At 42.4% G+C, this 27,662-nt stretch overlaps 1 protein-coding gene across 2 annotated transcripts in view; it reads left to right on the top strand.

The window, feature by feature from the left end:
• The window catches only part of ZSWIM5 (zinc finger SWIM-type containing 5), a 156,956-nt gene that overhangs the window by 108,908 nt on the left and 20,386 nt on the right, over nt 1–27,662 (top strand). For both annotated transcript variants that reach the window (XM_077333941.1, XM_077333942.1), the window contains exons 2-4: nt 11,580–11,936; nt 20,920–21,068; nt 23,332–23,482. In XM_077333941.1, coding sequence (XP_077190056.1) covers nt 11,580–11,936; nt 20,920–21,068; nt 23,332–23,482 — 657 coding nt within the window. The remainder of the gene's footprint in view (nt 1–11,579; nt 11,937–20,919; nt 21,069–23,331; nt 23,483–27,662) is intronic.

The raw sequence follows: 27,662 nt of genomic DNA, 5'->3' as shown, positions 1-27,662 counted from the left end.
TATCCTGGCAGATATTTCTAGGTTTAAGTTAGATGCTTAACATTAAACATTTCTTGTAGAACAGTATGAGTTTTGGCCCTGTATCAATACCCTAATTGATACCCTGTATCAATACCCTAAAGAAGGGAAAGGAAAGTAGGGCTTTGCCTTAAAGATATACAAAGAAAAAAATTACAAGAGGATTTCATAACTTCTCCTTATCCTTAATACAGATACATCTATAAAACAATTTATACTTGACCCATTCTAAGAGCCATCCTGACAGGTATAAGTTGAGAGCTTTGCATTTTCTACAGATCAGTGTGAGCTTTGGCCCTATAACAATACACCCATAAAGAAAAAATAAGGGGGGGGGAAAACCCCATTTTATATTTCCAATACTAACGATTATATTACCTATATGCCTACAAAGGAAAAGAAACAAGAGAGAAAAAAACACTGCTTCCCCTTTTTTAAATAAAAATAGCAATGTAGGATACAGTATATGTTGTTAATACAGAGAATAGTAAAGTTTCCAGGTTTAGATTAAATGCTTAACATTAAACATAGAACAATATAAGCTTTCAGTCTTTTATAGCTTCTCCTCATCCTTAATTCAGATACATCTACAAAACAATTTATACTTACCCCATTCTAAGAGCCATCCTGACAGGTATATTTTCAGATTTAAGTTGAAAGCTTAACATTAAATGTTTCCTACAGGTCAGTGTGGGCTTTAGCCCTAGAATAATATACTAATAGAAAAAAGAAAAAATAAGGGGGGAGAACCCCATTTTATATTTCCAACACTAATGATTATATTACCTATATGCCTACAAAGGAAAAGAAACAAGAAACAAGAGAGAAAGAGACACTGCTTCCCCTTTTTCATAAAAATAGAAATATAGAATACAGTATAACATTAAACATAAAACAATATGAGCTTTCGGTCTTCTTAAGGGGGTCTCATCTCGAGGCTTGCTACATCTTGTCGTTCCCGTAGACTTATATTCTGTCCCATTGGCCTTTGGCGTAGAAAGTGCAGTTGTACTCTTTCCCGCAGAATATGCATCGATAAATCTTGAGGCCATTGCACCTCCTGGACTCCAGTATCAATACAATTTTTTTCCCAAAGAGCTCCTTTAAATCGGTTACTTTCACTACAGATCCATATTTATTTTGATTGATTTTTGTACACTGTTGCTTTGAGATGGCTGTATGTCTTTTTAAAAAGGGTGTCCTTATCTGGGCTGCAGAACTCTGGCATCCCCTTTTCCGTCTCCAGAATTTCAGATTTCTCTTCTACTGTTGGTTTTCCACCTTGTTTAGAGCTGTCATCAGCCACTGTTATTGATCCATCATTCCTGTTGAAGACTTCTTCCTTGGCATCTTGGATCTCCTTGAAGATATGAATTTCAGATTTCTCTTCTACTGTTGGTTTTCCACCTTGTTTAAAGCTGTCATCAGCCACTGTTATTGATCCATCATTCCTGTTGGAGACTTCTTCCTTGCCATCTTGGATCTCCTTGAAGATATTTTTGACCAATCCTTCTGTAAATACTTTGAAATCTTGGGTTTGTTTCTCTATTAGATGAGCCAATCTTTTTAACATAGACATGTTTTTGACTTAAAAAAAAACAGCCGGCCTCAAACAATTTTACAAGTGGCCAGTAGAGGTCCTCTGTTTTATCCTCTGGCATGTGACGTATTGAAGTCAGTAAGGCAGATATTCTCGTGCTGGAACAGAGTTCTCGTGAGATCTTCCCATTCACAGCTCTTATCTCTTATCTCCGAAAACCAAAACAATTACAATAAGAGCTTTTGCCAATTAATTTGAGTTGATTTGAATCCTTCTTCTGCTTAGGAGAATTAGCCTGCCTCATAACGAGGTGGCTTCGGGCAGAGTAGAGTAAGAGGAGGGGGGAAACAAAGAGCTTTGATGCAGGAAGAGAGATGGAGAAAAAAAAAACGAGAGATACTTGCAGTAAATGATGTTTTGGAACTCAGCCGATGTCCTCCCCTCAGTTCACAACGTTCATTTGCAGTAAATCATCATGTAGGGTTGAAGCAGGTACTTTAAGATTAAAGAAAGAAAAGAAAGTCCGAGATAGAAAATGGTAGTCGTCCTCTGGACCTGGAACGCTGACAGCCTATAATCCAGGGAGATATACTCCATAAAGGATTGGAGACGGCCCCAAGAACTTCCTGGGTAGAAAGGTAAGGTGGGGTTTGCGTACCCCTCCTCTTTTCTGCCAATTGCTTGCGCAATTGACCCCTGTCAGGCTTCAGAGATAGCAGAGCAGATGCCCTGCCACCCTCTCAGGACGACATCTTTAGCCATACCCCGGGAATCCGTCATATTTATCTGCAAATGATTGTGAGGAATTTATTGAATTAATGGGACAACAGGTTCTTTGTACTATTCTTGAAGTAAAAGAGTCAAAGTATAATTCAATAAGTGTAGATTCCACTCCAGACATCTCACACACAAATCAACTGACATTTACTGTCCAATACATTCAAGGCTGTGAGCCTGTGGAACATTTCTTGATGTTCATCCCCATCTTTGCTCATGGAGCAAAGGATCTAACAGGCACTATTGTGTATTTTCTTAATGAGAACAAAATTCCACTTTCAAACTGCGATGGTCAGTCTTACAATAATGCCTCAAATATGTCTGGACAATATACTGGATTGAAAGCAAGGATTCATCAACTCAGTGAGTTTGCCATCTGTGTCCCCTGTGCTGGACACAGCCTGAACTTGGTGGGAGTAAAAGCAGCAGAGTATTGTCTGCAGACTGTAAAATTCTTTTGAGTTTGTTCAGCATCTGTATTCATTTTTTGCTGGTTCTACTCATCGCTGGAATGTATTGACATCATCTTTAGGAAAAGATTTTGTGGTCAAGCGTCTGTCTGACACACGATGGTCAGCACATTTTGATGCTGTTCATGCTCTGGATGGGGGTTTTGAGAAAATAAAACATGCACTGGATTCTCTTATCAGCTGACAATGAACAGCAAGTGGACACAAGGCAAGAGGCAGAAGGACTGAGCAAAAAAAAAAGGAAAACCTGGAAACAATCTTTCTCTCAGTTCTTTGGAATGACATGCTAGAAAGAATGAACAAAATAAGCAAGGTCCTGCAATCAAAAGATGTGAACATCCTTGTTTCTATGAATCTTCTTGAGTCTATGAAAACCTCTCTTCAGGAAACTAGTGACAAATTTAGTGAATATGAATTCAAAGCCAGGAGTATGTGTCCAGATACAGGTAACAGTGATGGGAAAAAACAGGAACGAAAACAAAATCTGCGTCTCAGTAGATGTGGATCAGCAAGAGAGGTCTCAGTTAAACTGAAAAGTTCAAGGTGGAAACTTTCCTATTCTGGACACTTCAATCTTTGAACTGGCAAAAGGTGCATCTGTTTTCCTTCTTCAGTGAATTGATAACCATGGCTTCTGATGCACTAAAGAAAAAGAGTGAACATCTGGCTAATACATATCACAAAGGTCTGAATTATGATAACTTTTTTAATGAATGTGACTATCTCAGGCACTACATGGCTCTTGCTGAAAATTGTGAGACTCTCCCTGAACTATACAGAAAAATAATTTCAGACAATTTGAAATCTGTATTCCCAAATGTTGAAATTGTACTCAGAGTGTTCATGTGCATGATGGTGTCCAACTGTACAGGATAATGTTCTTTTTCAAGACTGAAATGTATTTAAAAAATCTGCTTCGTAACCCAATGGGGCAGCATTGTTTGAACTGGCTTTCACTCATGTTCCATGGAAAATGACATCCTGAAGACCATTGACTTCAAGCTAATAATAAAGCAATTATCTGAAAAGAAATGCCGCAAATGCTTATTATAATAAGAAGTTTGTAGTAATTTGATACTGTGCCATCTAATCTGTGTGGTTTGCTGAGCATTATTGTGTTTTTCAAGTGTATTGTTCAAATGTTTAACATATTGATTAGTTGCTGCCGAACAGTATGTTTTTAATGTTTTAACACCACTTTTTTGAAGTGCCAATAAAATAAATATGTTTCATAATATTGACTATTTACTTTTTATTTCTGTGAGTGGTTGTCGTAGGGGCTCCAGCACACTGGTTTGCTCAGGGGCCCATAATGTTAAGACTGCCCTGCCACTAGGTGGAATATATCTCAGCAGTTGCTATGTCTTGAACTTTGGCAGCCTAGCTTTCCTGGTGAGAAGTCTGACCATGGCAACAACTTTTTATAGAAAACATGGTCTCCATTATTCTGTTGGGGTTTGCTAGTGCTTTTTCTCAATTTTCAAGGGTCTGTGGTTTAAGTATAGTTTGCCAGCAAGTCAGCCACCCTAAAGACATCACAAACAATACAAATACTCGAATTAACACTTTTCCAGAATAATGTTTAATCTCTAGCTAAGCTTTTGATAAATATTTTGCATATGGTTTCTGGTTCATCTTAAATAGATGTGCTGCCATGGCAGCTAGAAATTAAACTGACATTTGATTTAAAACCTAAACACTAGATAAACTTGGCAGTCAACATACATGTTTACGTCTTGATACAAAAATATAGGGTGGGAGTGCTGTCCTCTTTTAGTTGTCATCAAAATTGAAGATAGTTTACCTCTGACTAAATGTGTTGCACCTCTGCAGTGTTTTTATAATGCTTAAGAACAAATGTCAAAAATGGTGTTGCTTCCTCAGTTGTCTGTCACATTTTGCCTACTGAGTTTTCTGACATTGGCTGTGCTGGTCAACAAGTTGTATTCTGGTTCAACTGTGCTAAAACACAAGAGCATTCAGTAAATTTCTGACTGTCCAGACAATGGAGGATTGTCCAGATTGTGTTTATCAAGCCATGTACTGAGTTCTTCACGTTCAGTAGTATTTGTTGAAGAGTAAGTACTCTTTAAAGAGATAATACTATTGCTGCTTCCTCCTTGTCTTATCACTGAGAGCAAAAACAGTATAATACGTATCAAATGTTCTACTGAGAGTCTACATTGCCATGGATTATCTTGTACACCACATGTTAAAAGTCTGTGTTACTCAAGGTGGACAAGGTTCAGATTATCACATAAATTAATAGGGATTTGTAATAATCTGAACTTTCTAGAAAGAAGAGATATTTTGAGATAATAAGATACAGCATAAGCACATTGAAGCAACTTTAAATTGACCCCGTGTAGTAGATGTGTCCACAGGATAAGATATTCTGGTGGATCACTTCATAGTACAATCGGGGCATTGTTCTTTGTGGTATGCCAGTAGAAACTTTATTTTTAAAATCTGTGCTGTCATGGGGGAAATGACTTCAAGTACTCTGTGAGAAGCTCTGTGTGATCAGCCTCCTTAGCTCATGACACACTTTAAAGCAGTTTCTAAGGTGGCTGAAAATATAAAGATTGGCCTTCATCTTACTGTAAGTATAAATAAGAATTTTGCTATGCAGAAAGGGAGAAAAATATGATAAAGTGACTGTGGAACAAAGGATGTGAAAGGTGGCTAGGGACTCCTGAATGAAAGAAAAAGGTTGACACAGAGATTTGCTATTGATGTACTCAACTTAAGTTGTGCCTACAGAGTTCTGTATGTATGAGGAGACAATAAATCTAATTACTGATTGGGGGGGGGGACTTAGAGAGGCATGCTTTGTGCTACAACTTTCGGAGGAATTTCTTTTTGGCTTTGCCTGCATGATTGAACACCTATTTGTTGCTCCAGGCAGTTCACTCAAAAACAAAGCAAAAAACCCCTCTCATCCCTGGGAGAAGGGAGAGGGAGGCGGGTGTGAAGGCAGGACATTGGAGGTGGCGATAGCGCTTCTTCCCCTCAATACATTTCTTTTGCTCGTGGCCTGCTGGTTGCTCTCCGGTAGGTAGTGCTACATATGTTGGTGAATCCACTTTTTGAGATTCAGCAACTGGCGCTTTAAAATAGAGGATGAAGCCGGCTGTTTACTGCTCAGACACTGCATGTTGGCAACGTCATGTGGAGGGGCTGGAATATGACGACAATGAAAGGTAAGTATCTCACTATTTTTAAAGGGTACAGAAATCCCCTTAAACCTCTCCCCTGTTGTTTTCCTGGGCTGAAGTGGCTCTGGTCTAGAAGTTGCTATTTACTCCTTTAGGAAAAGTTATGTACAGTACAGCAAGGCACATCATTTCTCTGACAAAACAAATAGCTTTCCCACTATGATGTTCTTTCAGTTGGGGAAAATGTGTGTGTGTGTGTGTGTGTGTGTGTGAGGGGGGGGGGATTTAAGCATCTTCTCTGTGTTGTGCTGAATGAAGTTCCCAGTACAGAACTTGTAATGCTCATCTGATCGTATGGATCTGGGAGACAAAAAGAAAACATAATGCAGAGTTAGGATTTGGCTAGTAGCAGGTGGCCAAGGTCTCAGATGATGAAAAGTTTTTCTAATCACCTGCTGACTTACTTCAACCGAAGATTCCAGGTACTCAATCTGGGACATTCTATATACATTCTTCCACTGAGAGTGACTTTGTACAGAAAATAGCTTTATGGAGTCATGATTGTATAAAATTAAATAGCTGCTGTCATTCCACTGAAATAATTGTCTGCATGCAGCTCTAGAGTTGTTTGAAATTAATCACATGGGCAAGTTTTGCATGATAAATGCTTTTATTGGGCATATTCCTGGCCTTTAGATCAATCCAGGCAGAGCATCCCTTTATGGTCTGTTCACAAGGCCATTTTAAAAATCCTGTTCTTAAAGTGAAAGAAACCTCTCAATACTTAATCAGATCTGGATGTGGGTTTTGGCACTGTTTGAAAGAGAATAGCAGTGTATAGATGGTTTTGATGCTGTTGATTAAAAAACTCTGATATAATTTGTTGCTTGAAAGCCCTTGTAAGGATTGGCAAACATGCAAGGGATTTATGCAGTTAATGTGGTTTAATCACTTTTCTCTTTCTATCAATAACCCTTTCAGTTTCCTATAGTGTGAATTTGAATTTGAAGTATGTTCTTTAAAGGTTTCCTCTGTTCTAGACAATAACTGAATATCTGTGAGGGCAAATGGTATTGCAGTTGTTACTTACTAGGAATTTCAAGTCAATTATCCCCTATAAGACTTTTGCCTAGTTGTATTGTGACTCCAAGCAAATCATCTGATCTTTTTTACTTTGCTTCTTTTATTTTTAGCCAAAGACGTATAATAAGAACTACTGTTTATGCCTCATCTCAGTCACTTCTTGTGGAAGTTGATGTGCTGAAATTTGAACTTCTCTTGTTGCTTTTCCACCAACACAGATGACCATGATATATGTTTGCTGTGAATCCATTGTTCCCATCCTCTCCAGGACATCAAACCTGTCTGTACTGCATACAGAATGTTCCTGTGTGAGTGTGGGAATTTAAAGGATTCTTGTTCAGCTCATTTGAGAGACCACTGGTATGAAGAGCCTTTCCTGAGGGCTATCTTGATTGTCTAAGAGTGTGGTGATGATGAAGTCCAATTCTGTCTTCTTAGTGTACACTTCATCCCATTTCTTTGGCTCCCAATCATTCAATCTTTTTCCTCTCTTAAATATGCATCTCCTGTATAGTGTCTGCCTGCCTGTTATATTGTCAATGCAGAGCTAAAATTGGTCATGGATAGTATGCCATTTTGTCCACCTGTTTTGTCCTTGGTTGTCAGTTTTGATTTTAACCTCCCCCTGTGAATATGTAAGGTGAGAATTATATGACAGCTCACCCCTCTGTTTTTGTGCAAACAATACAGCAATTGAAGAAATAAAAGAAATATACCTTCAATATTGCTCTTGTGGCTGCTTTTATTGGCAGATAAAGCTACTTTGAGATTAGGGAGGAGTTAGTGAATGTCATGCAGCACTAAAGCAAATTAATTTATATTTGTATGCAGATAATCCTGAGCAGTTGCAGAGTGGATGAAATGCCGTTCACCATAGAAGTTGACGTGTGTGTGTGTGTGTGTGTGTGTGTGTGTGTGTGTGAAAGAGAAAGAGAGAATGTGTGTTTCAGGTGAGTCTGGACACAAATGTTAATTTTCTTGAATCTTGGCTTTTGGGTTGTAGATTCATGATTGGTTTATCAGGTTTTCCCAATTTTCAGAAATGGTAGAGGAATCAGTGATGCTCTTTCCTCACCTTCCCCTTCTAGCAGCATGGAGGCTGTTCCCTAAACAAATCCTGAGTTTAAAACCCTTGTGCCCTTAGGCCCTTATGAACAGAAGGAAAGATTCTGCAGGGAAGGCAAAGTAGCTGAGGGCATTCTAAACTAAACTTGTATTGTACCCTTACACTTTGTCTTCAAATGTCCTACTCAGCTTCAGTGTCTCCACTTATCTCAGGACACTGCAGTGCTACAGAGCTGTTTTGAATTTGTGTTAAGGCATACACCATGAACCTGGTGGGTCTGCTTCAAATCTCAGTTGAGCCACAGACTCCCTGGGTAGTCTGGAGAACAAAACAGAAATTACTGCAGCATGACCCGTGAGCTATAGTGTGAGTCATTCTGATTTCCTGTAAGAGTGTTGAAGAACGCATTTAAAGTTTGTCATGGTAGACCAGGAGGCAGATGTCAAGCCCTGCCCTGCCTTCTCTCCTTCATTCATCCAAACCCACTTCTCTCTGGGGTTTAATGGGAAGTGACACTTAGGTAAAAATCTAACCGAGCAGGTTATGGCGGGGGGATTGTTTGTGTGTTGGGGTGGAGGATTTATTTTGCTGATTATTCATACTATTATTATTCATACTATGCTGATTATTCATACTACGAGAGCCAGTTTGGTGTAGTGGTTAGGAGTGCGGACTTCTAATCTGGCATGCCGGGTTCGATTCTGTGCTCCCCCACATGCAACCAGCTGGGTGACCTTGGGCTCACCACGGCACTGGTAAAACTGTTCTGACCGGGCAGTGCTATCAGCGCTCTCTCAGCCTCACCCACTCCACAGGGTGTCTGTTGTGGGGAGAGGAATGGGAAGGCGACTGTAAGCCGCTTTGAGCTTCCTTCTGGTAGTGAAAAGCGGCATATAAGAACCAACTCTTCTTCTTCTTCTATTGGGGTTTTTATGGGTTTTACCCAGTTACTGTAACCCGCCATGAGTGGTGGGCAATAAATCAAATAATAAATTAAACTATGATTTAAATCCTCCTCTCCCCACCTCATATGAAATCAGTACAACTTAAAACTGTGAAATGTGGGTTGTATCTCCTTACTGTATAGTTTGTCCCTGAGCTTTCTAGAAAGGTTACAACTGAGCTGAGATTTGTAACAGGCTAAAAGACTTCTTAACAAGTAAATTATCTCTATTGTATAGAACAAACTGTTATAATACATTCAAAATCATGACTGTTATACTTCTTACTTTTTTAATTCAATTTTTAGCTGTTGTAGAGAATAGCTGCATTTTTTCTAAATACTAAAAAACCTGATGTTGGTGAAATGTTTCTAGTCAAATAGTCATCATGTTTTCTTATGGTGCAAAATGTCAGTTACTTCCCTTCATTTCCCCTCATCCATGAATGTTAATTCCCCTTTCTAAAATGAAAATGTTCAGAAGACCCAAGTTTTTCTTACTATAATAAATGAAGGCGATCAAACATCTCCCCCATTTTTTAGCTGAGCAGAACTGGCTTTATATTCCCGGCTTTTTATTACCCAGGAGAGTCTCAAGGCAGTTTACAAATCACCTCCCCTTCCTCTCCCAACAACAGACACACTGTGAGGTAGATGAGGCTGAGAGAGCTTTAAGAGAACCCAGCTGGCTGCATGTGGAGGAGCGGGGAACCAAACCCAGTTCTCCAGATCAGAGGCTGCCACTCTTAAGCACTACACCAAGCTGCCTTTTATTTGTATTACTAGGACCTTGAACATGTTCTTGAGATTTTAGATTTTTTAATGCAGCCTGGCTGTGGTTTTGTATTTTTTGTAATAATAGAGGGATTTTATTGTGCCATTAATAAATAGGGTTGCCAACCTCCTAGTGGCAGGGCATCTCCCACTATTACAATTGATTTCCAGGCAATAGAGTTCAGTTCACATGGAAAAAATGGTCACTTTGGAAGGCAGACTCTATGGTGTTATACCCCATTGAAGTCCCTCCCTTCTCCAATTAATACTGAAGAATTGGTAAGGCTTGCTTCTTCTTGGTAGCACATAGGAAGAAGAATGTTCTTTCCAGTTTCCTAAACATATGTTCACTGGTATCCTTGGTTTGAACAGTTCAGTTAATCTCAGTATTCATGTGTATAGAACTGAACATAGGTGCTCTGACTGTTGTAAAAATGCAGAGAATGGGAATTCTGACTTTTCTGAATCTGTCCCATAATTCTTAGTGTGTCCTTTCTATTTATGTATGTATTTATTTATGATTGGCCTTCTGTCCCAGCACTTCTCAAAAAAGACTTGTGGCGGGTTACAAGGTAAAACAATAAAACCCCATAAACCCCCTAATAACCATACCCCCCTAATAGCAGCAGCAAGATTGGTGTAAAACAATTCTCTCTCCCCACCCCTCAGCCACCCCAGATGGGATGCACAGGTGTAAGTGCGGGGACTTGAGCCCATGGAGAGGTCCAGCTGATCTTAAGCCCTAGCCTCACCCAAAGGCCTGGTGGAAGAGCTCTGTCTTGCAGGCCCTACAGAACTGTGAAAGCTCTGACAGGCCCTTAGCTCTTCTAGGAGCTCATTCCACCAGTTTGGGGCCAGGACTGAAAAACCTGGCCCAGGTTGAGGCCAGGCGAACCTCCTTAGGGCCAGGGACCTCCAGCAGATTAGCACCTGAAGAGCGAAGAGCCCTGCAGAGGGCATACTTTCTTCTTTAAATTTATGAAATACAGATTGCTGTTCATAGAAAATGTCATCTGAGTTTTCTTTAAAGGCAATTAATATCCTTTTAGACCAGATCTGGTATCATGTGTTGTATCTGCTTGAGTATCTGCTTTTAATCTGGAAACTTGTCTTTGCCAAAATCCACAAAATGATATTTCCTGGCACAGAAAATGAACAAGATACAGCATGATCTTAAATCTGCTTTGCTGTCAAATGGAGAAGTCAGCTGCAGGCTTCTGCCAAATCCTGCTCATTTGGGTGGTATCAGTAAAATTAAGAGAATGAGATAATAAAGGTGTGAAAGCTAGTTTTCAGAATTTGCCTCTGCTCTTAAGCCATTTCACAAAACTAGTATCTAAAAAGCTCCAATCTTTCTCTTTAAAGTTCAGTAAATTTACCCACGGGTTGGTTGTTCCTTAAAAATTTAAGACAATCTTGAGTGAATCTTAATGCCAACCTATCTGGCTCTAAATTTACACTGAGTACACATTTACATATGGCTGAGTACTTAATTCGGTTTTGGATCATTCTAAGCTAGTCAAAAACACAGAACTTGACTGTATATCTAGAAGGCTTTTTAATGCTGAATAGAAAATATTCTGGAGCACCTAGCAAATGTTGACTCTTGAAAGATGGCCGTAGAAGCTATGGCTTTGAATTTGTTGCACAATTCAAAGGCACAAATTCTTGTCAATGTTAGAACTGTTATCACAAGCCTAAATATATTTTGCAAACCTAAATATACTCCTTCTTATTCTTTTCCTTTCCCCAGGATTCCACTTGAGTGGTACCGTAACTGAGCCTGCTACTGCAACAGAACCAGAAATGACCTATAAAGTGGCCATTAGCTTTGACCGGTGCAAAATCACTTCTGTGACATGTGGTTGTGGGAACAAAGACATTTTTTATTGTGCTCATGTTGTGGCACTTTCACTGTACAGGATTCGCAAGCCTGATCAGGTCAAACTCCGTCTTCCTATCTCAGAGACACTTTTCCAAATGAACAGGGACCAGCTCCAAAAGTTTGTTCAGTATTTGATAACAGCCCACCACACGGAAGTACTCCCAACAGCCCAGAAACTGGCTGATGAAATCTTGTCCTCCAACTCTGAAATCAACCAAGTGCATGGTAAGTTTTCCTGATTAAAATCACCGCTGATAAATCTTCAAAATGGTGGTGATTTCCCCATTGAGTACCCTTTACTCACTGGTGGATCAGTATACTGTATTTGTTTAGGTTTTGGTAGAAAATGCTTTCAGCAATCCTTTAGCTCTCTGCACTTGCATAATATTTTGCATCATATTTTAGAGGGCATTTGGAGTAAGCAAAATCATTTTAGGCTGTTTTTAAGTGTGATGTTGATCCTTAACTGGTCTGAGTATTGGTATGTTTTGTCATTGCAGTGTTTGTTGTTGTTAACAATTTTGTGAACATGAGACAGGTTGCATTTTAAGTACAAATTTTAAATAAATATACATGGGGACAGGTTTAACACTGAAGTGTTAAGTGAAAAAATGAGTTAGAGGTATCTATCAGCTCAGGAGCATGAGGAAAGAAGGAAAATTAGCCCTATGTCTAAAGCAGTTGGAGGAAACATAATATCAAAATTATCTTTAGGGTTAATGACAAATCTCACTGTTAAGTATCCAAAGTGAGGAAATTGGTTGGCAGTTTTCCTTGAGGCCTAACCCTGGCTGCCGCCATGCCATGCCTACTCCGTGCTGCCGCCGTGCCGTTCCCCATTTATGCACAGGGGCGGGGCGTGCAGGGCTGCCCCGGCGTAGCGTGCACACATGCACGTTGCGCCGGAGCCAGGAGACCTGGGATGCTGCCGGGCACGGTTAGCGGCAGGGGCTGGGGGGGAGGAGGTGGGGAGGGGCTGGGCCCCCTCCATACGCTATGACGGGGGCAGGGGATTGCCCCTGCCTGCTCTGTGACTCCGTGGAGCCTGCAGGGGCATGCAGTGTCCCTGTAGGGACACTGTAGGTTGGGCCCGGGTGGGCTGAAAGGCCCGGCGCTGTCCATTAGGCACCCAATCAAAGCTGGCCATATCCAGGAAGCTGTGAAAGTTCCTGCGTTTGCATAACGCGGGCCTTCCGTAGCCCTGGGCCGGGACATGCCTGTGCTGGCGGCGGCGACAAGCATTATTGGGGATTTTCCCCGAAGCACTGCATAATGGGTACCTGTGCATAATGGGTTCCTGTGTTGTTATTTGTTTAAGTGCTTCTATGCTATGGTTGTGCCCTCCAGAGTTAGGTTGGATTCTCAGACAAGTTAAATTTATGGGATCTGCATCTTGGTTCCTGCCTGTCCTGTGTTCCCCAGTAGGTCTGTCCTATTGGCTGTGAGTTAAAAATAAATAACTGAGTGGATCTGGTAAGATTATATGCAGTAATTGTGCTTCATCACTTTAGTTTTCAGAGGGCAGGTAGTGCCCTTGTTTGTTAGGTTTCTCCAGCAGTGAAAATTAGATTTTCCTATCTGCAGTATTTCATCCTACAGTTTTATTATCAGTGGAACTCTAATGGTAACATCACTTTTCCTGCTTTGTATAACTGCAAGGCTTCTTCCTTCCTTTCTCTCTTTAATTTCCACTGTTTTACTGTGATTCTTAATTATTCCTTATCATTTTCATCCATTGGGAAAAAAAATCCATTAAAAGGAGAGGAGGCTCAAAGCCAAACTATTAGTTATGCTGAGAGACCCATCTTGTTATTTTGCTTTGTTTACTAAATGCCGTTGCATAAGATTGCTACCTTGATCAGGGAAGTGCTTTGTATGGGAATGTGATAGTGATTATTCCCTCCCTTTCATGTTCAGAATTTAATTGCCACTCTCAAGCTACTGTTTATTCTGGAGGGGGTAAATGGAGGCGCTTACATCATATGTGTACTACCCTTTTGGGGGGGAGTAAAATGCTTCCATACTCCCCCATGTTGCTTTCCTGAACAAAATGCCCCCCCCCAAGCAGTATTTAATTAAAAAAGAAAAGAAAGAAATGTTGCGAGATCAGTCATGGTTCTCCCAAAATAAAGCGTTACTTGGCCCCTAGGTCACAGTAAATTAAAAACATAAACTTGCAAAGAAACCAGATGAATTATGAGTTTCTTAGCTGAAACACTTGTGGTGTTGATTTAAGAGCTCTATGGCCATTCTTGATGAAGTTAATCAATGTTTTACATATCCATCTCCAGTCGCTTGCCAGTTGACAGAACTGGACTTTCATAAACATAATCGCTGATTGTCATGAACTTGACAATTCATGTACAGCCTTGGGAAAGTTGTACTCGCAGAGATAACTTTTCTCTCACTATAAATCCTCAAATCAAATATTACTACTGTCTGTCTGCCCCAATAATCAAGCATTTAGTAGTGTAAACACACACCTGACAGAGGCCAAGTTTGTCTTTTAGCTCTGGGTAGAAATGTTGTACAAACTTTTTAGAGCATTTCTTCCTATGTGACAGAAAGGAAAGTTAAGCCTATATCCCGCAGCTTGTTTATACAGGTGGAGATCAGATGCTTTAACCTTTAAACTAAACCTCAGCTCTTTTTCCTCCTGTACCCCAAGCAGGTTGAAAAGAAAAAAAAGAATAAATTGCATTTTATTTGCATCTTTGTGAAAGCTAGTGATGTAGTGCGTAGACTGGGATCTGGGAGACCCAGGTTTAAATCCCCATTCTGCCATGGAAGCTTGCTGGTTGAGCTTGGACCAGTGACAACAAAGTGTTCAGGTACATTCTTTGTGGTGGTTCCCAAAGGAGAGCCATACCTTTTGTTTCACAGAATGGACAAAGCAAATGCTCAGGAGTGCCATTTTTATAAAGGGACTAGTGGCAAAACCCATTTTAAAAATGGGCTGTGGGCTGCGAAGCCCCCCACAGCTCTTCCGCAGAAGGCTGGCTAGAGCAGCATGGAGCATGTGAACTCACCCTTTCCCAGCCTCTATCACTGGCCAGGAGGCCAGCCAGGGCAGCAGGGCTGGAGCGTGCCTACTCTGGCTCCTCTTCTCTGCTCTGGCAAGCCGGAAAAAGTTGAGAGCGGCAAGGCCAAAGTGGAGCACGTCCGGTCTGGCTCCTGCACTGGCAGGCAGGAGGATGTTTAGAGTGGTTGGGCTAGCCTGGAGCATACTCTTCTTGGCCTTTCCCACTAGCTAGGAGACCAGCAAGAGTGGCAGTGGCAGGGCCGGGGAGGATCATGCCCACTTTGCCTTTTCTCCCCTGCCCAGCAGGGAGGAGGGTGTCAAGGGTGGTGGGGCTGGGGTTGTTTTATAACTATTGAGCTTATATTTTACTGAATGTTGTGAACCACTGTGGGCTGGCTGGCTAGGAGCGGTGGCATAGAAATAAAATAAATACAAATAAAATGTTGTAAGCCAGCCTGGGAAAAGGTGGGGTTTTAACGAAGTAAGTAAACTCTGTCCTCTTTCTTCCTCTTAGTTTCTGCAGGTATTAGCTATGGGAGTGCTTATGTGGGAATTTGCTTGGGAGAATGGTACAAGGCCTCCCCTCATTATTATAGGAACCTCTTCCATAAGCAAGCTAAGTCTTTGATAAATTAATTGTATTAACAGGCCCACAGAGACTGTTTGTATAGCTGATTCAAGGTCAGATTTGAGGGCAATAATGCTGCTGTAAAGGTTGTGTATAGATACACATTACAATTTTATTTAAATTAATTTATTGACTGTCTAAATAGTGATCAAAATGTTGTAAAAATGTAAACTTCCACTCATTCTTCCACTTGAGGAGAGTGAGCTTGTGGGCCCGCTCCTGCTGTTATTCCCCTCTTTTTTAGAGCCCATTGTATTTTCCCCCACAACTAGTTTTATTGTCCTAGTCTTATTACTAGTCTTATTAATACTAGTCTCATTAATATTTGAACATCTCACATTTTTTTCTGTTTACTCTGAAATCTGTATTTATTTCCCTATGTAATTTGAAGCACATTATTATCATCTTCTCTGTCACCTGATAAACATTCTTGATGAATCTCTGATAAAGCAAAACAAATTCACTGTAGAGTCATTCTACCTTCCTCGTGATTGCATAGGTCATTGCAGTTTAATCAATGGCAAATTTATATAGTAAAAAGATTTTTTAAAGGACAGCCAATAGTTAATATGTAAGAGTTTAGCTGGATTCTGTCTCTCGGGGTTTTGTTTTTAATATGGAATCTCATAAGCAAGCATCCTTATCCATTGTTCTCCCCTTATTTATTTGTGAAACAGCCCTGGGGGTACAGACAGTCCAGCTGCCCGAGTTAGAATAGGGCCAATCAAAGCTGGCCGCACCCTATTGGCCTTCCCTCTCCACCTCCCATCCTCCCACCTTGCCTACTTGCAGGGAGGGGAGATTCCCTTCCCTGGGCCGCGGCAAGTGCTCTTATCGCCTGTTGCGGAGAGGGTGGGGAGGGCTGGGGAGCCTCCCTTCCCTGAGCCATGACAAGCCCTCTTGCCACGGTGACAGCGCTTCCCTTAGCCTGGGTAGCCTGCCAGGTGGAGGGGAGGGAGTGCCGGTGAGCCTCTCTTCCCTGGGCCACGACAAGCGCTCTCGCTGCGGCAAGAGCATTTCCCGCAGCCCGGGGAGCCTGCCGGGAGGGGTGAGCCTCCCTTCCCTGGGCAGCGGGAAGCCTGCCGGGGAGGGGGGAGGGCTGGGGAGCCTCCATTCCCTGGGCCGCAGGAAGCCCTCTTGCTGCAGTGAGAGTGCTTCCCGTGGCCCAGGGAGCCTGCCATGGGACTGTCGTCCCGTAGAGGCCTGAGGAAGGACCCTCCATAGCCCGCTCTTATGAACGGGCTTTGCATCTAGTAAAGTTATAACTCATGATGAATATTGGGGGGGTTGTTGATTCTTTCATGTGTTGGAAATCTAATCAGCTTTGCAGAAATATGCAAATAAAGTGTGAGATTTTGGTTCCAGAGATCACAGGCTTCTGCATTCCTCAGCAATGTCATTTGGACATTTCTATAAAGAGTTGGTTCTTATATGCCGCTTTTCCCTACCCAAAGGAGGCTCAAAGCGGCTTACAGTCGCCTTCCCATTCCTCTCCCCACAACAGACACCCTGTGGGGTGGGTAAAGCTGAGAGAGCGCTGATATCACTGCCCGGTCAGAACAGTTTTATCAGTGCCGTGACGAGCCCAAGGTCACCCAGCTGGTTGCATGTGGGGGAGCGCAGAATTGAACCTGGCATGCCAGATTAGAAGTCCGCACTCCTAACCACTACACCAAACTGGCTCTAAACCAGATCATTTGATCACAGCTCTCACTAATAGTGTATGACATTGAGGCAAGGTTTTAGATTTTGTCCATTTGCTATTGGCTCCTCTGGGTCATTGCTGGATACAGCTAGGAAGAGTTCAGCAATTTGCACTTGATGGACATTTCAATTAGTTTGAAATAAAAAAAATGAAATAAATGGTGTCGTTTCTGCTACTCGGATGGCTGTCTGCCATTTTGTCTTGAGAAGACCATAATGTTTTCCTTTTGCAAGGTATGAACCATGCCCTGGGGCTTGCTTGGAAAGTCTCTTGTGTTGATTTGTTTAAAGGATTAGGAAACTACAAATAATGTGTCTTGTAAGATAAAAGCAATACCTGTGGATGGCAAAACTGCGTTGCCACATCACCCAGCCTTACAAATCTTGTTTTGATAAAGGTATTGCAATATTATTATCTAGGTGCAATATCTGTAAACCGTTCTGTAGAGTGGTAAGAATAATTCAGTAACGGCATTGTGGGAGGAGAAAGGGGTGGGCCGAATCTGTGATAAAAACTCGAAGGGGCCAATTGGGAGCCGCAAAGCGGCTCCCAATTGGCCCCTTCGAGTGTCAGTCCAGGGCCCAGGGGCCAATCAGGAGGTGCGTAGCACGCACCTCCCAATTGGCCACTTGGCCCGTCCTGGACTCGGAGGTGAGGGGGCCAGGGGAAGAGGCTTCGCCGCCAGGAAAGGAGCAGGGCCGCCACGTCAAAGACGCCATGGGCCTGCTCCTTTCGCTGCTCTGAAGCCGGGACTTCGGGGGGGCAGGGGGGTTGGGGAAAGAAGCAGGGCCTGCTCACCGCGCTGAAGCCGGGCCCTCGGGGAGGAGCCGGCGGGGCCAGCGCTGAGGAGGGGCCCGCCAGGAGCCATCAGTGCCCATGCTAATGCCCATTGTATTTCTATATACAATGGGCTTTAGATCTAGTTTATAATATGTTGCCATGGAAGATGAGAATGCTTTTTATTGTGCCCATACAGGTGGCATACATGTGTGTATGCATGGATGTGAAACTCCTGCATGAAACTCTTGGTTTTCTACCCACCATCTGGAAGATCAGGGCAGTGTTTTCTAACCAGGAGCCTCTGAACAAGAGCAGGAATGGACCTTTCTTGACAATTGGAATTCCTGTAGGAAATTGCTGCAGCCATTGCTTTCCATTTGCGGCCCATGTCCCCCACCCATTCTAGCAATGACCCTTTTACTCACTGAAGTGTAGTAATAAGCAAGAGACAAGTAGGTTAAAGTTCAACAGAGCATGCTCCAGGCACCATGGTTTTTTATTGTCACCATTTTTCACCCAGGAATTTCTGCGCAGAGTGTCTGGTATAGAGAACTGAGGGTGGGTTGGCTTTTAGGTTGTGGGATTTGTTGTTATTGTTATCTGATGTCAAGCATCCAGATTCAGAGAGGCCGATAATTTCTACAAAGTACAGTATTGTTCAGCTCCTCACAAAGATGCCTTTGAAGCATTTCAAAGGTTTGAAAATAGAATCTGTTTTTTTTCTTGGTTTGTGCAAATTGACTGCAGCACAGCCATACAGAATACTTTTTAATTTTGCAGGAGTGCTCTGCAATTGAGTGCTTCATAAATATTATTTTGTCCTCTATGTGCAAAATGTATTTTCTGTTGGCTTCAAAAGGGAGAAAACCTTGTGAGTTCTGCATCCTTCACTTTTAAACCCAGCCCATCTTGATACAGCAAAGATTTTCTTCTGGCCATGTGGCACTAAGGGCCTTGGCAAGCAAGCAGTTAATCATATAAGACACATCAACTGGACTACCAGCTGCTCTTGCAAACCAGTTGTGCCCCTTGCAGCACTATTTAATACAAGCCTGTGGGAAGAACTAATGAGGATTATTTTGAAGAAACAAAAAGAGGCAGAGAGGAACCTTTGTGGGAGGAAAAGGAACCTGTTCTTTCAGGCATGATTATTTTTCCCTACTAAAACTCTTTGGTCGAGCAGTTAAGAGCCTGGGACCCAATCAGTGAAGTGACAAACATTCCACTGGAGAAGAGCTACCTGCAGAGGTACAGTTTAACAGACTTCTGGCATTGCATTTACATAAAGAGTTGTGAAGCATATTAATATTAAACAGTTATAAAGGCGAGACAATTGTCTAGGCCGCAGGGAACCAGTTGCCCAGTTAAATGCTATTCTAGGGACTGGTGTGCCCCATTATTCTTCCTGGAATGCTTTTAGACATAGGCAGGCATGTGTGCTTCCACCACAAACTAGCCACATGCACACACGGAATCATAGCCTTCCAGCAGTAACTAGCTGTGCTTGTCTAGGCAGGATTTTGTTGGGTTTTGCTTTGTTATGTCCTTCTGTTCTTGCCTGCTGCTGGATGAATGGGGAAATAGGATTCCCATCCAATGCCAGAAGGCTGTGGAAGATTCTGCGATGGACCATCAGGAAGCAGTCTGTTGCTCAGCACCATTCTGGGACCAGGAAGTGAAAAAACTTGAATTCTGTTCTTGTCCAAATAAACATTTTTCGCCTTTGAAGATATTTTTAATGCTTGCTCTTCCGCTTCTTCTTCCAAGGGGTGAAAAAGGAATTTGTGTCTACTTCATATATCTCTTTTCACTTCTGTTACTTGGGGTTTGGTCACCACACTTTCATCAGTGAACAGTGATGCAGAGTGCCTTTGGGAAAGGTGATGGCTGTTTTGGTGATGCCTGACAAGTGAGCCTCGCCTAACTATAGCCATACGAAAGAGAACTAGCTTAGTGTAGTGGTTAGGAGAAGAGGCTTCTAATCTGGTGAGCCACTCCTCCACCTGCAGCCATTTGGATGCCAGACTCATCACAGTCTTGATACAACTGTTCTCACAGAGCAATAATGTCAGGGCTCTTTCAGCCCCACCTACCTCACAGGGTGTCTTTTGTGGAGAGAGGAAGGGAAGGGGTTTGTAAGCCTCTTTGAGACTCCTTCTGGTAGAGAAAAATGACATATAAGAACCGTCCCTTCTTATTCCGAAGCCTGCCATTTTGCTAGCCTGAGCTACAGAAACATCAAAGAATGTTTGAACAGATCTTGTGGCTCTGCTGTCACAAGAACTCTTGTGCAGTTTTCTTTGTTTTGTTTTAATCCTGAAACCTTTTCATACAATTCTATGCTGAGTTCTCTCTGAAGTAACAGGATAAAAGCCCATAAACTAGGATAGTGTTAGATCAGAGATATTGTATGCCTTCTGGTGCAGACAAGTCTTAGCATTTCTTGACACACACAAGGTTTCCTGAACCCATGTAATGAATGTCTCTTGTACATGGGATATTCACTGCAGGAGTGGGAGGAGAATCACACATGGTTTCTAAGTCCTACTAAAAGTAAATGTGCAAGATGAGCTAAAAAGGGATCTGCAAATGAAGAATGGCTACGTGAGAGGTGAAGCAGCCAGGCTCTCCAAGTCCAGGGGCTCTTTACCTGACTGGGTTGGGGCTTTGTCCTAGCTCATAAGAAGAGTTGTTGTTTTGGCATTGTTAGAAATATCATACCTCTTATGGCAGATCGTAATTGAAACTTGCTCCAATTGTGGTCTGGTCTGGTAATTGGTTCATTGGGATAATCCAATGTAGGGTGAGTCCAGCTGCCTTCATATCTAGTTCTAATTGCCCTGGACTGTAATAATGTGTGTTCAGTACCAAGCATAAAAACTACTTGTGAACATGGGCAGTGATACTGTTTTGTGCCAGAGACTGATATTCATTTCTGGTTCCTTTAAAAAAGAAACGAAATATAGGGGTACATAGCTCCTCAAAGTTAAAACAACTAGACGAAATAAGTAATTGTACCTCAAGATACTGCTGGATGTGATTTCTTTTAATAGCTGGGCTTTCCTTGCCACAGGCGCACCAGACCCCACTGCAGGGGCTAGCATAGATGACGAGAATTGCTGGCATTTGGACGAGGAACAAGTGCGAGAGCAGGTGAAGCTGTTCCTCTCCCAAGGGGGGTACTATGGCTCTGGGAAGCAACTGAATTCCATGTTTGCTAAGGTGAGAATTGACTTCCTTTTTGGCAAAAATCCAGCACCCAACTTTCTTAAGTCTATTCAGCCCTCTTTCCACAGGAGGTCCAGAAATTTTTGTATTTTTCTTTTCTGGAAACTGGACTGGCATTGTCATGATTTGAACTGGACCCTTTTAATAACCCCCAAGGGTTAAAGTGAATACTACAGGAAGTGTCTTCTGTCCTTATTCCCAAGTATTTGTCATTTCTAACAACAGATGTTTAGACATGTGCACCCAGAGGAATGAATAGAAATGAACTGAGTATATGTGACACTATGAAATAAAGACTAGTAGCCACAAAAAGGTATGGGATCTCAAGCGATATTTCGGGGCATTTCCCACGGCTTAAAAATAGCACAATGGTTGCCGATTGAAAACGCTACTAATTTGCCATAACGCACGACGTCGTCAACAATCTGCAACAATCCTGAAACCGATCAGCAATAAGCGCTTCGTTGTGGCGCTTTCAGGGGAATCCAGAAAACTGGATTCACCCTCCGGATAGCGATACACTCCTGCAACCAATCTGCAACAGTAGCGCTAAAGACCTGTGCGTTACCATTGTAGCTGGTTCTTCAAAGTCCCTCCCCCTGGATCTCTCCTCCAAACTTCCGGCGAAGCGATCGCCATTTTTTTTTCTCGGAGCGAGCGGGGATAAACGCACCGGCGAGCCTCTTTCTGTTTAGAGGCTTCCCTGGCTTCAGTCCTTCACCTTTAGTCACTAAGCACAAACCACATAAAAGCCCGTTTGCAGAAATAAAGTCCCTTTATTTTTTACACATAAATTCAGCCGAAAATCGAGCCCGTGAGAAGGGGGGGGGGGGAATTTTTTTTTATCACTCGAGCCAGCGTGCCAACGATCATACAATCAAACGATAGATCACATTAGGCAGCTGGATGGGTCTCTCCAGTGCAAGGAATCTACGTAGATTCGTTGCTATGGGTCTGTTTTTTTTTTTTAAAAAGCTTTCTTAAAGGGAAAGGGGCTGTTTGGGAGCATGCTAACGGCTGCCCATTGGCTGCTTGACGGCCAGGGGCGGGACAAGCTTGGCAATAGCGCTTCCTTTCTAGCGATTTCTGCCGAGACCGGAAGCCTGTGGGAAACGCTAAAAAACGCAACTGATTCCACTACAAAGCCAGGTGTGCAAAACGACGAATTCCACTATTTTAAATGGCGATTTTTCATTCCGCAAACAATTTGCAACAAAGATCGCCGTGGGAAATGGCCCTTCATCTTCCCTGAAATATATCAGATCCATCCCTGATCTTTCAAATGCATTGTATTATGTAAGCTGCTCAGGCCGTGTGTGTGTGTGTGTGCACTCACATGCTTGTGTGCTGATCCATGCAGCCCATTATCATTATATGCTAGAACAAAGTATTTAAGCCAAGAAACTCTTATGGAGACTTAAAACTAAAGATAGCCTCTTGTATTTGTTAAGGTTAATCATACACAAGAGCATGATGAGGTGCCCTTAGTCCTAATAGGGTGGTGTCTGTTGTGTCTATGCCTCGTGGGGTTCCCACTCAAGAGGGTGTCTCTGGGTGCAAAAACCTACTCAGCATTCTAAACAGCATGAATAATAACCACCTGGATTAATGATAAACTATTTTTATTTAATAATAGTAATAGGGGGAAAGTCCAGAGTGGAATGTCTTTCCCTTATACACTGCGTATTTTCCTTTTTGATGCTTAGAATAGGAAATAAACCAAGATCAGAGTCCAGTAGCACCTTTAAGACCAACAAAGGCTTATTCAGGGCGTGAACTTTCAAGTGCAAGCGTGCTTGCACTCGAAAGCTCACACCCTGAATAAGCCTTTGTTGGTCTTAAAGGTGCTACTGGACTCTGATTTTATTGTGCTACTTCAGACCAACATGGCTACACATTTGAATCAATTCTTAAACAGTCAATGAACTGGCCTATCCAGAAACTATGGCTCTCCCATTCTTGATTGTCCTGGTTTCCTTAAACAGGCTGGAAATTAAGCTAGGAAAAATTCCATGATACATCTACAATAACTTTGTTGAATACCACAACAGATCTGTAATCTTGCAAGTATACTTGCACTCTTTGCTTGCCTTTTGCACACTAGGGACTGAGATGGTATTTTGAAGACTTCTTCTCTGTCTGATAGGGATGCATAATTCCACTGAGGATCTCTGATTCTTCCGTAATGTACAAAAACTAGTCTTCCTCTCGAGGATTAATTTTTCTAAAATATACCACTCTTCTTCCTTTGCTTTAGGTCCGTGAAATGCTACGAATGAGAGATTCCAATGGCGCCAGGATGCTGACACTAATAACCGAACAGTTTATGGCAGACTCACGGCTTGCTCTCTGGAGGCAACAGGGAACAGGCATGACAGACAAATGCCGGCAGCTATGGGATGAGCTGGGTGAGTTTCCTCATCACTGGTAGAGCTGGAGTTCCACAGTAGATGACAGTTTGTCCAACTTTGTGATGGAGGAGTCTGGAGAAGCCCTAATGGAGCACAGATCTCAAAGGCATCAAGAACTCTGTTGTGATTTGCTTAGGACAAGTGGCCTGGAGGGATAGTTAGAAGCTGCACAAAGCTAGAAGAAGGCATCTGAGGTGAGGGTGGCTATGAGAGAGCTATTTCTTAGCAGTCCATTCTAGCAGTGTATGTTTTTCCTGACATATAATATCTGAGTTTGGAAAGGATGTTTTCCCTCCCATTTTCCCTCCCATTCGTTATCTCTATGGGATATGAAAGTTGCATTTACAGAACTACGTCTCCTGCAGGCTTATCTCTGCCTTTTGGCAGCCACAGTAAGTGTCTTCCACTGTAAGTCAGTGAGGTGGAAGCCTAGAGGCTCCCATACAAACCACCTCATTGAACTTTACTGGTGGTTTAAAACTGGGTTTATATTCCAAAATAATTTGCCATAGCCTGTCATTGGGGAAATGATTCCTCTTTTGGAGCAGCTAGTGAATTCTATGGGCCGTTCCGCATTCGTCCAAAATAGCACAATGGTTACTAATTGAAATCGCTACAGTTTTGCCGTTATGCACAACGTCGTTGACAATCTGCAACACTCCTGAAACCGATCCGCCAAAAGCGCTTCGTTGTAGCGCTTTCAGGGAAATCCCAAAAAGTGGATTCACCCTCCGGAAAGCGCTACACTCCTGCAACCAATCTGCAACGCTAGCGGGAAAGTTCTGTGCATTACCATTGTTGCGGTTTCTGCAAAGTCCCTCCCCCTGGCTCTCTCCTCTGATCTTCCGGCGAAGCGATCGCCATTTTTTTTCTCCGAGCGAGCGGAGATCAACGCACCGGCAAGCCTTCGTTTACCCAGTGAGGCTTCCCCGGCTGCAGTCCCTCTGTTTAAAGTCACCAAGCACAAGCAACACAGAGGCCCGTTTGCTGGTTTCTTTTCACTTTATTTTTCACACTGTTTTCGGCCGAAAATCGGGCCCATGAGGGGGGGGATTTTTTTTTCACTCGGGGGGGGAGCGTGGCAACGATGAAACGGCAGCTCAAACATCACCTGCTAGCTGGATGGGTCTCTCTGTTGCAACGAATCAACGCAGATTCGTTGCAATGGGTGTTTTTTTTTTTTAAAAAAAACCTTCCTTAAAGGGAAAGGGGCTGTTTGGGAGCATGCTAACGGCTGCCCATTGGCTGCTTGGCGGCCAGGGGCAGGACACAGCTCAGCAATAGCGCTTCCTTTCTAGCGATTTTTGCAGAGACCGGAACCCTGTGGGAAACGATAGAAACGCAACTGGATTCCACTACAAAGGCAGGTATGCATAACGATGAATTCCACTATTTAAAATGGCGATTTTTCGTTCAGCAAACAATTTGCTACATGGATCCCGGTGCGGAATGGCCCTATGAGTCAAGCAACCTGCTGTCTTCCTGTGCCAAAATGCAGTCCTTGGTGTAGCTTTGTGTTCAGATTATTACAGCAGTCTAGAAAAAGTGCAGCAGAACTCGTCCTGGTGATAGAGACAGTGAGTGAAATACAGTTGCCAACTTGCACTCACAACTTGGTCTAACGTCCTCCCTCCAAAAAAATCCCCAACAAAAAACAGACATCTTGCTGTTGACATACTATCAATTATGATATCTCATTACACAGATATATATTTGCATAAGCATACTTCTGGCAAAGATATCCATCACGGGAACTGCCATCATCATTCGTGATGCCTCCATGATGCACCGTGAGGGGATTAGTTGTGAGGTGGGAAGATGGCTTTTTTTGCCACCAGGGTGTTTCTGCAGTGTTATAATAATTCTTTTATGTGGGGGTTTATTCTGTAACCTGCCGCAAGATGGTTCACCGATAGAAGCAGGTAACCAATCCAATATAATGATGATTATGATGTTCCTGAGTCTCTAGCATGCATTTTCCACCTTTTTTTCCTAAAAAAAAAAAAAGAGGAACTACAGGATTCCTGAGGAAAAAAAAACAGAATATGCAAGTCTGTGCCATAGAGTCAAACTGTAGTATTGCATCTGGACGGAGTTGTCCAAATGGGCCCTGTCTTTGTCAGTGTTTCCAGACTGATCACTAGGAATGACATTCTTGGACTCCAGCAAGTGTTCTGAATTGCCTGTACTTCAGGTCCTGATCCCTTTTTTCTGACAGTAACTAGTACCAGATTTCAAAAAAACTCACAGGAGGAACAGGACAATTAGGGAGCAAACCATCCCCTGTCATTCATTTCCATCAGTCTGCGGTTTAGATCAGCTGTTTTGTATAAAGCCAAAGGAGAGGTTAAAAACTTGCCACCCAGGAGTCAGATCTGTGAATTGTTTTGAGCTGAGCATCATGGCAACCCTCCCCCCTCCAGCCCTTTATCAAAAGGACTGACTCTTTAAACTATCAGCTTTGGTAAAGCAGCTCTGCTACAGGCCATTGAGCTCCATGGGAGGACTTGATGGCTGGGAGACTTCAAAAGCCAGATCTGTAGTGCTGTGTTTTTTCTCTCTTGTGCAAGGGAAGGAAAGAAACTCTTAGAAGTTCAAGGATGCTAGCCCTGTATTGTGGTTGAACCTCAAAAGGAAATGCCAGGAACTGTCCAAACCAGTTCCATGGCACTGCTGTTCACAGTACTTTGCAGCTGCTAGCAGTTTGTGGAATAGTCTGAGCAGTTTAGAAACATGTTGGGGTCAGAGTCTGAGAGACAGAAAGGAGTGGAAGACAGGAGTGGAAGTAAGAGATGTTCTTACTGCAGTGTGGTTGGGGCCTACATAGCCCTCCCCCAGGTTGACTGTTGGCTACAGAAGCTTGATGCAGGTATCAAAAACAGTAGATTTATAAATTCTTAGAGTAACAAGAAAATAAAGAACTGCATCAGTCACAAAATACAAAAAAAAAAAACCCAAACAAGGCCGATGTTGCAAAATATTGTATTACTCAGTAAAGTTTCCAAAAATTACCTGTGCATTTCTCCAAAAGACCTTGTCAGAGGAATCTGTTCATCTTTCAGTAGTTCTTCAAAAAAGAGTAAAGGATGGGGAATTTTTGGAAACTCTACTGAGTAATAAATATTTGTATCTGATTTTGCACCATTGGCCCTTAACCGTGTTTTCTGTATCTTATGGAATATTCCTATGACAGGCTGGCTGCTGTACACGAGACAGGAGTTTTATTGGTGGATCATAGGGAGCATATAGATGAATATGATAGCTGTGAAAATAATGGTGACTTTCAAGTTCAGCAGGGGAACCTTTGTTGTGAAAGAAGAGCAGCCCTCTTGGTCTCATGAATAGTTTTGTTTTTCTTCCTGGCGCACATCACTGGTGAAAGCTAGGCACATTTTCAAGTTACATAGAACTCTTACAGATGGAAAATTGCCTTTGCTGGGTCCTCTGAATTCCCAGTTTTCAAGCTTCTTTCATTGATGAGATATAAGGGGAAAGCCATATTTCTGCAGTGAAAAGGACTAGTGACTTTTCTTAGAAAGAAAAGCTGGGAATTCAAAGGAACTAGTTGATTATTATAACGTTACAATGTTAAAGTCATACAACAATTGCTGAAGGAAGGAAATTTTATTTTTTTCTCTCTGCAATATTTGTATGCCACTTTTCTGACCTTACAAGAGCCACCAAGGCAGCTAATAATTTAAAACATTCATACTCAAACCACATTTTAAACCATTAAAACCACCAACACTCTGAACTCACTTACAAACAAAAACAATTAAAATACACGCAAAACACAAAAACAATAAAAACATTGCTTATAGAGGAGAGATAATTGATTATTGAAGGAGGGATCATTGAGGAACTGCTAACAAAACAAAAAAAGTCTTCACCCCCTGAGGATGGAGGATGGAGATAGAACAGGTCAATCTCCCTGGAGAAAGAATTCCAGAGCTTTGGGGTCATGATAAGACCCTCTCCTGGGGTGGGAAATGGCTAATCTCAGACAGCAGGGGCACCTGAAGCAAGGCCTCCAAAGATGACTGTAGTGGTTGGGCAGGTTCATAAGGGAATAGAAGTTTCTGGACTCTTTTCAAGGGTAGCTCCATGAAGAGTGCCACAGCAGCCAATTTGGTTTTTTTTTTACCTAAGAAAGGTTGCAGCTAGCTAACTAGTCAAA

The sequence above is a fragment of the Paroedura picta genome, chromosome 4 (genome assembly GCF_049243985.1).
Source record: "Paroedura picta isolate Pp20150507F chromosome 4, Ppicta_v3.0, whole genome shotgun sequence".
Lineage (NCBI taxonomy): Eukaryota > Metazoa > Chordata > Lepidosauria > Squamata > Gekkonidae > Paroedura > Paroedura picta.
This window is presented reverse-complemented; position numbering and strand designations above follow the sequence as displayed.